We start from the raw sequence: 12,201 nt of genomic DNA on the forward strand, positions 1-12,201 counted from the left end.
ACAAAAACATACGCTGTTGAAGGTGATTCTTGGCTCAGTCTGTGAATACCCTGTCATTTCAATATATTTTTTTCCTTAACAAAAAAAAGACTTCATTTACATTAATTACTCAGAAGGCTTGAGGTATACCTGTATGATGGTGCACATCAGAAGCCTTAAACTTCTCAACTTTAGTCAACGGACAACCAATTTTACAACCAATTTAACAAAAAATAAACTTAAGAAACACATTCTGTAGCCCACCCTATTCCACACATTCTTTCAAATATTCACTTTTACATTTGAACTTTGGAGTTCTAGATGCTTCAGATTCTTTAACAAATTGTCCATTTTAATAAATACATTTTAAAAACTTTTGAAGCAGTGTTTTTTTTTAAAGCACTGATAACACAAATGGAACCCTGTCTTCTGTCTTCTTCAAAAGTGCTGCTGGTCAGATAGAAACACAGGAACTTTGGTGAGGAGGGATGCAGGAATGGTAACATAGAAGGAAAGAAAAAAGAAAGAAAGAGAGAAAGAAAGAGGAAAAATAAACAGAGAGACGTAACTGATTCATAGAATCGTTTGCTTTGTTTTGCTTTTAGCACCAAAATGACCTGAGAAATTCAAGAAAAAGAGACGAAAATAAAAACAGATATAAAGAGAGAGAGAGAGAGAGAGAGAGAGAGAGAGAGAGAGAAAGAGAGAAAGAGAGAGAGAGAGAGAGAGAGAGAGGGAGAGAGAGAGAGAGAAGGGGTATAGAGAGAGAGAGAGCTTCCTAGAGAGAGAGAGATAGAAAGAGAGAGAGAGAGAGAGAGAGAGAGAGAGAGAGAGAGAGAGAGAGAGAGAGAGAGAGAGAGATGGTGGCTTCCTCCTACACAGCTGTAGCCTGAATCCTCTTTATGTTGCCCATCTTTTAATCAGGAAGTTTGGAATGCATGAGCAACACACACACACACACACACACACACAGATGCACACGCACACACAGACACAGAAACACTAAACCTCAAGTCATAATCACAACAACTACTTTGAAGTGACAGCACACACAGATACATAAATACAGTCAACATGACTGTAACCGGGGTGGGCCGGTGGGAACCTGTGACCCTAATGGAGCCAAACAAGTGTCCTGTCCCACGGTCAACTGCATTGGCCAGTGGCTGCTCTGTGGTGGCCTCAGGCATGCCATAGACCACACTGGCCTGCTCCTCACTCCTCTGGTCCTGACACTGCAGTGAGGTCCACTGTGCCATCGCAGCCACTGGGCTCAGCCTACCTGGCTGTTTTTCCCAGCTCATCCCTACGGAGGGGAGTGGTGTGTGATCTGGTCAGCCACACGGACCTGTCTCTGACCACCTCCTGGGGCTTCCTGTTTCATCTGTCCCTCTCCCTTCTTTTTCTTCTACTTCTTCTTTTGTCGTCTTGTTGCGTCTCCTTTCAGCGGCCCGTCCTCACGTAGGCGAGCCGGCCTTTGCTGGGGCTTAGATGGCTGGAACCCGTTTTGAACTGAACAAGCTGGTGACCTGCACGAGACAAAACAAGGAAATGAGGGTTTAGTCTCTCTGTGTTGTGTCTGCTTCAGTGTGCCTGTGTTTGATTTGCATCATTGTCTGTGTATCTACACATAATTGCTGTGTGTGTGTGTGTGTGTGTGTGTGTGTGTGTGTGTGTGTGTGTGTGTGTGTGTGTGTGTATGTGTGTGTGTGTGTGTGTGTGTGTGTGTGTGTGTGTGTGTGTGTGTGTGCTCTGTGTGTGTGTGTGTATATGTGTGTGTGTGCGTGCGTGTGTGTCTGTGACCAAATTTGTTTTCATTCTGCATTCTTTGTTTTCATTCTTTCATTCTTCATTCTATATGTACTGTACATTCATGTCTGAATGTACAGTACATATATATGCATATGTGCATGTATGAGCAGGACTGTGTTAAACTCCTTAACAAGCATGTCAAATGTCCAGCCAGGGCAGGCGAGGCGGGGTTTGGGGGAGGGTTGTTTTCTTTTATTACACTTTAATTACTTTATGATTGCTCTCATATTAATGTTCCTCTGATTCTGGTTCCAAGACGAAAGGAAAACAGTGGGGTGAGCGCTCTGCCAAGAGCGGAGGAGGGGAGCGAAAGAGTAAGATGAAGGAGAGGCCAGAGAAGAGAGGGAGAGAGAGAGGGAAAGAGAGAGAGAGGAGAGGGAGGGGAGGAATGTGCGAGTGGTCTGGGCCTAGACCAGCTTCAATAAAGATTAGCGATTGCCCTGCTGATGGGACTCTTTCAGACAGCACTTTAATGAAGTGTGTCCCTGTGTGTGTGTGTGTGTGTGTGTGTGTGTACATGTTCATTTGACCAACTCTCTCTCTCTCTGACGTACTAATATAACATGTTGGTGCCTGTGCTAAGTATAGTTTTGTTACAAAGTTTAGTTTGCTTCAACTCCATCCACTGGCCTACATGTAGATGCCTGCTCCACTATTCTGTTTGTTTGCTGCAGCTGCATAAATAGTTGAAGTATTTATTTTGAGTAGCATAGAATTACAGCCCTGGATTATCTCTTTGTTTGATGACATCTAGCGTTTAGCTATTTCCTGACTGCTAACTTTTGATTATTTTTAATGTCAGCGGGCGGTTCCGTGATTCCTTTCAATTGCATTTCTGATTGAATAATACGGTTCAGTTGCAAGTATCGCAAATTACGGGTAGAGGACAGTGACATTCGTTGATTATGTGATCAGCTACAGGTTTAGAACATTCAGCGTAAAATGAAAAAGGCTCAGCTTGCACTTTCTGCAAACTAGCTATGTTGCTATATCTGTGTTCTGTAATGTGTGTGTGTGTGTGTGTGTGTGTGTGTGTGTGTGTGTGTGTGTGTGTGTGTGTGTGTGTGTGTGTGTGTGTGTGTGTGTGTGAGGGAGGCCAGGGAGAGGGAGTGATGAGAGACAAGTTCAGGGAAGAGATGGTCAACACAACCCGGGCTCTGTTTCATCAGGGAGATGTCTGTCAATGCTACGTTCTTCAACACTGAAGCGCACACACACACACACACACATGTGCATGCACACCTCATGCATGACCCAACTCATACATGCACTACAGCACACTACACACGCTCCACTGCACATAGAACAGTTTGTGTTTAAGTCACATGCATACATTCACGTAGGTGCCTTTTTTCCCAAAATCTCTAGAACACACACACACACACACACACACACACACACACACACACACACACACACACACACACACACACATTCACACACACACACACACACACACACACACACACAGTACAACCTGATTACAACCTCTGAAAACAGTGACAAAAACAGACAGAGGTCACCTCTAAATAAAAGAGCCCTCACCTGTCCATGTGGTCTGATTGGTCAAGATGAAGGCCTGGCACTGGGCGTGGCTTTCACAGACCCCAATGGCCTCACGGACTGAGAAGACGGACAGTGTGCACCCATCGTGCTGATAGGACGGCCAGCAGCGGTAGTTGTCCCCTGAGATGGACGTGTCCACCAGCCGCTTATACTCTACAGGACAGGAGGGAAACGGTGTGAGTGATTGTCTGATATTACCTGACATACAGTATATGATGAGCAATGAATCCTGAATATTATATTGTGTGTGAGGAAAAGAGAAAAGCTTGGACAGGAAAATATGTTTTTGGGGTTGCGGATTCCAATCCAGTCCTGATGAGGAGGCTGCATTGAGGCCCTACTCACCCCCCTCAGCCATCACACACACACACACACACACACACACACACACACACACACACACACATACACACACATACACACACACACACACACACACACACACACACACACACACACACACACACACACACACACATACACACACACACACACACACACACACACACACACACACACACACACACACACACACACACACTAAATCTTTCTAAGACCTGCTCTCTTCCCCACACCACTGAAGCCACTTCTCCTCGCACTGCAACAATGCATACCCCTGCTACTTGGCAACAGCCACCAAAGACACAGACAAAGGACACGGAGAGAAAGAGCGAAGACATAAAGAACAAACAAGGGGACGTAAGGAGCTGTGTGAAGGTCCTTAAGCAGAGTACCCTGGACTCATTCAAAGAGCGCTAAACTAACAACCCCCCACCCCTCGCATTCGTGCACACAACCTCTCCTCTTTCACTGGCACTTGTCAGGGGCCTCCCCCTTTCTCTCTCTCTTTCTGATGCTGTCACCACTCTGTCTATCTCTTCCTAACCCCGGAATGAGAGGGCCAGTGTACCAGTAGAGGCACAATGGCATTTGTCACATAAAGGGGCCTTGCGACCACAATTGAGTTGTCAGCTAATCTTCTGTCAGTGACAGCTAACATGGAGCTAACACTAATCACAGTCTCGTTATTTCAGTTAAAGGTTTTCATATACTGCTGGATATCAAATATCTTTTTCCCCATGTGACTGACAGACTGTGCACCGCAAATTAGTAATATAATGAAATATTTGGAGTTTGTCAGTAGCGCTGGGATGCCATTGCTTACTAAAGGCTGCGCTGTCTGCTCCGGGAAGGCTCTGCTTGGAAACACAACACACACTTTGGCAGCGCAGCCATATTCGCCATGCCGATTAAGTTAATGAAATTGAATGGCAGGCCTCAGGGTCAACGTTTTGGCAGAGTCGTTTTTCAAAAAACTGCAAGAGCGGCATGACATCGAAAATAGCCGAACAATGGACGAATCAGAGAGAAATGAGGGGTAATGTCAACAATGTCAAAAATGCCTGTCCCTGAGCCAACGCTCGCATCAAACTATCGGCACCAGGAGCCAAGTTTTAATAGTGGTACGCTGCATCAAATCATCTGCCTATTGCCCCAATAAAGGCACAGAGGTCTGGTTCTCATCTTGCGCTGCCTGGGTTGACATTCTCCCCTGGTTTTGGAAGCAGAGCGCCTGCCTCCTGAATAACTCCTAAAAATGACTGATGGCCTCGCATATAAACATGGGCCCTGGTCGGGGAGGTTTCCACAGCAACAGCCAAAAATTTTTTCAATATAAACAGTTGCTATATAAATAGAAAAGAAAATACATTCATATACATGACCCATAGTCCCAAGTCTGTCCTTATAGAGATAACTGAATAGACATTCATTGGGGTGCTTAAATCATCTTTCATTCTTTCGTTCGTTCATTCGTTCGTTCATTCTTTCAAATATTCACAGAATGAACTTGTGAATACAATGTGTGCAATACAATGTTTATGGCCCTAATCATTCCACTGCAACTTATAAACTAAAGCAAGCTGAACTTTCCTAAAGGCAGAATGAATGCAGAGCTCTCAGTTATGTTTTACTGTAAGGAGCTTTCAGCTCTTTGTTCGTAATTGATAATTAGTACATTTGTACAGTGCGCTTGTTGTGTAAGCCCTTGTAGCTCCAAGATGTACAATTAGGTTTAATTGGGTAGATTGTATCAAAAGCCTCTTAAAGTAAATAGCACTTACTCTTACTCTTAGAAAGAAGACTGTGTACAAAATGTGGATGAATGCCTTACTAAAAAGAATCCTTCTAAAAGAAAGCACATTTAAAGGTACTTATATATTTCCAAGACTGTAGGACATTGAAACGCTAAAAAAAAATCATGCTTCAAACGAACCAGGTTCCTGACCCATCCAAAGCATCAACATGTCTCTTTACAATGCACGCAATTTACTTCTACAACATCTCTATTTTCTTAAGCTGCCACCCTTCTTTTTAGTTTATGTGTGTGTACTGTGTGTGTACTGTGTGTGTATTGTGTGTGTGTGTGTGTGTGTGTGTGTGTGTGTGTGTGTGTGTGTGTGTGTGTGTGTGTGTGCGCCTGACGTGTCCCTAGCTGCTCCACTGGGCCTGTGTGTGTGTGTGTGTGTGTGTGTGTGTGTGTGTGTGTGTGTGTGTGTGTGTGTGTGTGTGTGCTGTGGGAGCTTGCTCTTGCTTGGCAGCGAGGATGCCACTGGGGATCTGACTCTTTCTCATGCTAATCTGGAGGGTTTGATGCGTGCCGCAGCGAGTGGCACTGATTGCAGGGGCAGCGGGCCCAGTGGTGGTCAACCGCACGCACTTGAGAATCAGAAAATTGTTTGCTTAGCTCTAGGGAGCTTCAATCAAGGCCCTGCACATGCAGATGAGATGCTTCAAAAAGAGGCTTGGGCTGGCTGGGTGGAACAGAGTACAGCAATGTGGAATGTATAGTGAGGTGTGTGTGGGTGTGTGTGTATGTGTGTGTATGTGTGTATGAGAGAGAGAGAGATAGAGATAGAGAGAGAGTGAGGGAGAGAGAGAGGGAGAGAGAGATGAAGCATTTGTACATTGTACATTATATGAATTATATGTACTGTATATATATATATGTCAAAAAGGCTTCTAATTTGTCACTGGTCTTTCTCCTGCCTAAACAAAGCCTTTGATATAGCACTCTGTTCCGGGCTTGGAGGCTGGCTGAGCGCATGACCTAGAAAGTGCCTCCCTGCCTGCCTGCCTGCCTGTGAGAGTGTCTGAGGAGCATCTGGCAGCAGAGAGAGTCATCTCGTTCAGCTTCACAGAATGGTGACAATGGGCCTGATGACGTGGGTGTGGTAGTGAGGGGAGGGGGATACACAACAGTAGACACACACACACACACACACATATGCACACGCACACACATGCACCCGTTGCACCACAAGCCTCCTAACCAGTGGAGCATGAATGGTTGAGCACCTCCTTCCCTTCCCCTCCTCTCCACACACACACACACACACACATACACACACACACACACACACACACACACACACACACACACACACACACACACACACACACTCTCTCTATCACACTGCCTGCATGTTGAAAGTAGAGTATCTCTCTCTCTCTCTCTCTCTCTCTCTCTCTCTTAGTATGTGCAATTACATTCATACACATTCCTTATAACAAACTTGTACACACACACACACACACACACACACACACACACACACACTCTCTCTCTATCACACTGCCTGCATGTTGAAAGTAGAGTATCTCTCTCTCTCTCTCTCTCTCTCTCTTCTCTTTAGTGTGTGCAATTACATTCATACACATTCATTATAACAAACTTGTACACACACACACACACACACACACACACACACACACACACACACACACACACACACACACACACACACACAGAGAGAGAGAGAGAGACACACCATAGTTGTTGGGACACAGGACAGCATAGGACCCAGGAGCAGTAAATTACAGCAGTTATTGCATGCTTTACAGCTGTAATTACTTTTTTATGAGCTGCACACTTTTGTGGACTGCACACCTAAAATACTCAAGAAATGGCTTCATGGGGTCTGAAGAATGAGGAGACAGAGAAAGACATACATGATGTGAGAGGGAGAGATAGAGAGAGAGAGAGAGATGAGAGAGAGAGAGAGATGAAAGAGAAAAGGAAGTGGCAGGAGAAAGTGAGGGAGAGTTTGAAGAGCACACAGAACATTTCACTGACACTGAGCATGTGGTGCAAACCCACATTCCACAGGAGAAAGTGGCTTGGACCGAGACTACTCCAGCTAATGCACATTACACACAAACAGAACCCAGACAGGGTGGCCGGATCTGTTTAAAACCTGAGAAAAGACAAAAATGCCGCTAGCAGTGTCCAGTCATGTTAATGTGGCTAACATAAACACAGAGCACTCAGGTGACACCACAAACACTGTTCACTCAGTTAATAATGCTAACACTGTCCACTTGTGCTAGTATGGCTAACTCAAACAAAGACCACTCATTAAGCGCTCTTAACACCTATTCAAGAGTGCATTCCACAGGAGAAACCAAGTCGGCTAAATCTGCTAATGGCGGCCACATCAGCTAATGCCGCTAATGCAGCTAACCCAAACACAACTCAGAGAATAGCCCGCACTGGCTCGGATCTGACCCTCGTCCATTGATGATTTTGCAAATCAGCTGCTATCTGTGTGTAAGCACTCGCCCTAATGCGGCAAACTGTGACCACTCAAGCCAGTGCAAGTTACACAAACACAGAGCACTCAGTCAGTACTCCTCACACACAAAACCCCTCAGCCTCACACTGATAACAGAAAGCACTCTGCTAATGACGCTAACATAAACACAGACCACTCAGCTAATTACGCTGACCTCTACAGCAACCTCTTCAGCTCAACCCTGAGAGCAGCTGAGGGCCACGCCGGCATGGATCTGGCCCTCATCTGGCCCACACCCAGACCTGTCCCAGTGTCTCCTGCTATCTGAACCTACTTTAAGAAGTAATCTCTGTCTATATTTCCCATGTTTAACTCTAATGAAGCGCATTTGTGAGGAGGGCTTAGCAAAAGAAACACTCGTAGGGTATTCGCAACGTCAGACTACACCATTACAGAAAAAACATCTTACAATTCTATATTGGAGAAGGACAACAATCTCATATCTATGGAAAAACTAGCTACAAACTATAATTAAATGTTTTTGGTTAATGTAATAAGTAGTTATACTTGCTGTATAATAGCCCAGTTCTGCTGAAAGAGGTGGAAGTCAACAAGCCAAAGACGCGGGGCCCTTAAGATACCAAGAGCGGATCTGACTCTGGACCGAATCTGGGCCACATCTGCCAACCAAGGCTTAGATGCATTCCAGAGCGATACAGTGTAGAGGCTGGAGCCCCACACATCTGTCAGCGAGCATCTGTGTCTGCTGCTATAGACTAGCACTGGAGCGGAGCGAGAGATAAAGAGAGACAGGGAGGGAGAAAAAGAACGCTAGAGAAGAAGAAAGAGAAAAAGGGGAGAGAAGAAGGGGGAGAGAGAGAGAGTAAGCAAGTGAGAAAAACAAAGAAAGAGAGAAAATGAATGGCAGACAGGGAGGAAAGAGAGACAGAGAGAGGTACGCTTGGAATAAGTAGAGACACCAGGTACCTCAAGTTTCAGCAAGAATATAACAAAGCAGACACTGCCGCTGGTAACTCAAGGAAGAGAGAGAGGAGAGTGCAAGAGGAGAACAGAGAAGACAAGCAGAAGTGAAGGAGGATGAGAGGAATGACACAAGACAGCAGCTGAGATGATGCTGAGAGGGAAAGGGAACTCTTCTCTCTCTCTCTCTCTCTCTCTCACACACACACACACACACACACACACACACACACACACACACATACACACACACTCTTTCTCACTGCTTTGCACCAAATAAGGGATTGCTATAGCTATAACTCTCCAGACAGGCACACACACACACACACACACACAAACCACCCCCTCACTTGGTTATATAAATTATAATCAGCTTAATCCTATTTCATTTGTCCTGAGAACATCAGAGTTGTGGCTACTCTCACTCTCTCTTTCTCTCTCTCTCTCTGTCTCTCTCTCTCTCTCTCTCTCACACACACACACACACACACACACACACACACACACACACACACAAATACATGGTTACTCTTTTGGGCCATATACGGCAATAACTCCTGCTCCATCCATCGTTACATAGGTCAGGCCATCTGAACCGCATGCAGTGCTGATAACAGCAGTCTGGGGGATGTCAAGTGTGTGTGTGTGGGGGGGGGGGAGGAGATGGGAATGTGAGTGGGATGCCAATTCATCGCTAATCACTTTAAAATGTTATCAAAAACAGTGTGTGTGTGTGTGTGTGTGTGTGTGTGTGTGTGTGTGTGTGTGTGTGTGTGTGTAAGAGAGGGGGGCATTCATCAAAGGTGCATGGGAAAAAAAGGGCTCTTATTACATAACCCTACCAGTGGAACACTGCACCAACGACAGTGGAACAGCTCCCAGGGGTCAGTGTGGTCTATGGAAGAGTGTGTGCATGTGCAGCTGAGGGACCACTGGTTGGCGGGTGAGCTCTGTGGGGGAGGGGCATTGGGTATGGAGCTGTGCAGTGACTACGCCGCTCTTCACTGTGCACTAGTGGTCAGATTAGCGAATGTCAACTAGCACATCATTATTAGCACATCCACCCAAGGCCATAACCATGAAATCAACACTGGGTGGTACCAAATGTGCATGACGAGTGAAGTCAGTTCCTGCCATTCTATTAGATGTACAAATTCATAAACATGGGATGATATGTTTATCTGTGTTTTCATTTTTAACAATAATGTCTAATAGTATTGTTTTTCCTGTTTTTGTGTATCATTCTACCATCATGCCTGATCAACTGCTACAGGAGTGGAAGGACAGACAGAGAAGGCAGGTCATTTTTTATCAACTGGTATTTCATGCCTCCATGGTATTCTATGACTATCACATACAGTAAGCCTTGCCTTAACAGAGGATGTCTGTCCAAGGCAAGCCAATGTTTTCCCAGCAATTTTCTGAATACAGATAGTTTACCTTAACTGAGATCATAATCTGCACTCCCTTTCTCTTTCCAATTTAGAATACCATTTTCCAGTTTTTTTGTATTATTTTGTGTGATTGTTTTGCAGTGAGTGATACGATTGAAGCATAACAATTTATATCTTGATTTTTTTTTCATGTAACTGGGGGTGAGATGCTCACCTTCATCAGTGCAGTTTATGTTGTTGTTGATGTTTGCAAGGCAAATGTAGATGGCTGTTAACTAGTCTTAAACAAAAGCTCTGTATTGCCTCTTGAAAATACTCACCAGATGTGTGTGTCTGAGAGGTATTCTGTAGGTAAAGTCCATTTTTGTAGAGATGCAACACCTTCTCAAGATGCACCTGAGTCTCATCAATGCCCCAGGCAAGCTCCCCTGCAACAAAAATAATACACACATACTCTTTTAATTGAAGTCAGGATGGACACACACACACACAAATAGTTCAGACCCACAAAATGATTAAATAACTAATTGGGTAAGGGCAGAGCTCGTTTTGCATTGGATTTGGACTGACTAACAGGACAGCCCTGTTAAGCAGATTATGTGCAACGTATTTTGCTGGCTAAATTGGTTGATTACTGTACATTTCAACTGAAAGTCCACGTGGAACAAAGTCTAGCATAGAGCACACTACAGTCTCCAAGACAGCCAGACCGCCCTCAAGCTGAAGAAGCCAGATCTAAAAAGTAAGGAGGGGATGGCCAAACCAAATCTGTGGCACACATTGCCATAGACACAACATAGACACGCCTGGATGGCAGACAATGCCTACGGCAATCACAGCAGCAGTAGCCAATCAACAATGAGCCCACACAGAAAGAAGGCTTCTGATAGGATGTGCTGTGAAGCCCCTCCTTGGTCTCAGCCAACCAGGTGTCCCGCAGTGTCACGGCCTATTGTGTTTCAGAGGAGCAGATCTCAACCAGCAAGTGACACGCTGACAGTTATATAGCCTCTCCTCATCACACCATCGCCCGCATGAGAGAGAGAGAGATGAGAGAAAGAGAGAGACAGATCTCAAATACTCAGCAACATGCTGACAGCATCACACCTCAACATCGCCCCTATGACAGAGAGGGTGAAGGGGAACAGGAGAGGGAGACAGAGAGAACTCCCTTTTGCCTTTTACTCATGCATTTCACTAATAACCATATTGATCATACTTCAAGTACTTTTATCAGAACCTTTTACAACACAGTTCTACAGCATGGGGGGTGTCAATAGATAGAGGGCTAATCTCCGGCCAGAGAGGAGACTGCACTAAGTCAGCCTTAAAAAGAGGCAATAGGCTTACAGAGGCATTAGAGGCTCATGTATTAGCACTGTGCTGCATCTGGATTAAGGAGCCAGCTCTGCCCAGTTGTGTGGGCCTGCCTGCCGCCTCAGGGAAAGGCTTCTAGCAGCTAGTTTACATCTCCACTACGAGGTGTCCATGTTGGCAGCATCCACTGTGTGTCATAATCCAGGCCGAATCCACTGAACCCACCGATGCCATGAAACAGTGCTCTCTAACCGCGTGTGCACGCAGTAGTCTTTGGAGTCATTGGTGTTTTCACTCAGCAGCATGCAATAGACTGCTCCTCTGGGACTTTACAGAATGGAGTTCATTATAACCGCAGTCACAATAAGTGAAGGATTTGGTGTGGCTTGGTGTGTGTGTGTGTGTGTGTGTGTGTGTGTGTGTGTGTGTGTGTGTGTGTGTGTGTGTGTGTGTGTGTGTGTGTGTTTGTGCACATGTGCTTACCAGTTGAGTTGACAATCTTATCCAGCAGCGGTCTCAGAGCAGGAGGGGCACTGTGGGGAAGCAGGTAGGTGAAGAAGAACCTGGAACACACACAC

General features: G+C 45.3%; 1 protein-coding gene across 4 annotated transcripts in view; it reads right to left on the reverse strand.

Annotated features, from left to right (window-relative positions):
- Window positions 1-765: 765 nt before the first annotated feature.
- pkdcca (protein kinase domain containing, cytoplasmic a) overlaps window positions 766-12,201 on the reverse strand; it is a 49,870-nt gene continuing 38,434 nt past the window's right edge. For 2 of the 4 annotated variants that reach the window (XM_048268922.1, XM_048268921.1), the window contains 4 exons: window positions 12,107-12,186; window positions 10,627-10,734; window positions 3,337-3,510; window positions 766-1,508 (listed from right to left, as the gene is read on the reverse strand). In XM_048268922.1, coding sequence (XP_048124879.1) covers window positions 1,423-1,508; window positions 3,337-3,510; window positions 10,627-10,734; window positions 12,107-12,186 — 448 coding nt within the window. In that variant the 3' untranslated portion in view covers window positions 766-1,422. Of the gene's footprint in view, window positions 1,509-3,336; window positions 3,511-8,672; window positions 8,763-10,626; window positions 10,735-12,106; window positions 12,187-12,201 lie in introns of those variants that run through there. The other 2 variants (XM_048268923.1, XM_048268924.1) reach the window with 2 other exon arrangements.

The sequence above is a fragment of the Alosa alosa genome, chromosome 18 (genome assembly GCF_017589495.1).
Source record: "Alosa alosa isolate M-15738 ecotype Scorff River chromosome 18, AALO_Geno_1.1, whole genome shotgun sequence".
In the NCBI taxonomy this organism is placed as follows: domain Eukaryota; kingdom Metazoa; phylum Chordata; class Actinopteri; order Clupeiformes; family Clupeidae; genus Alosa; species Alosa alosa.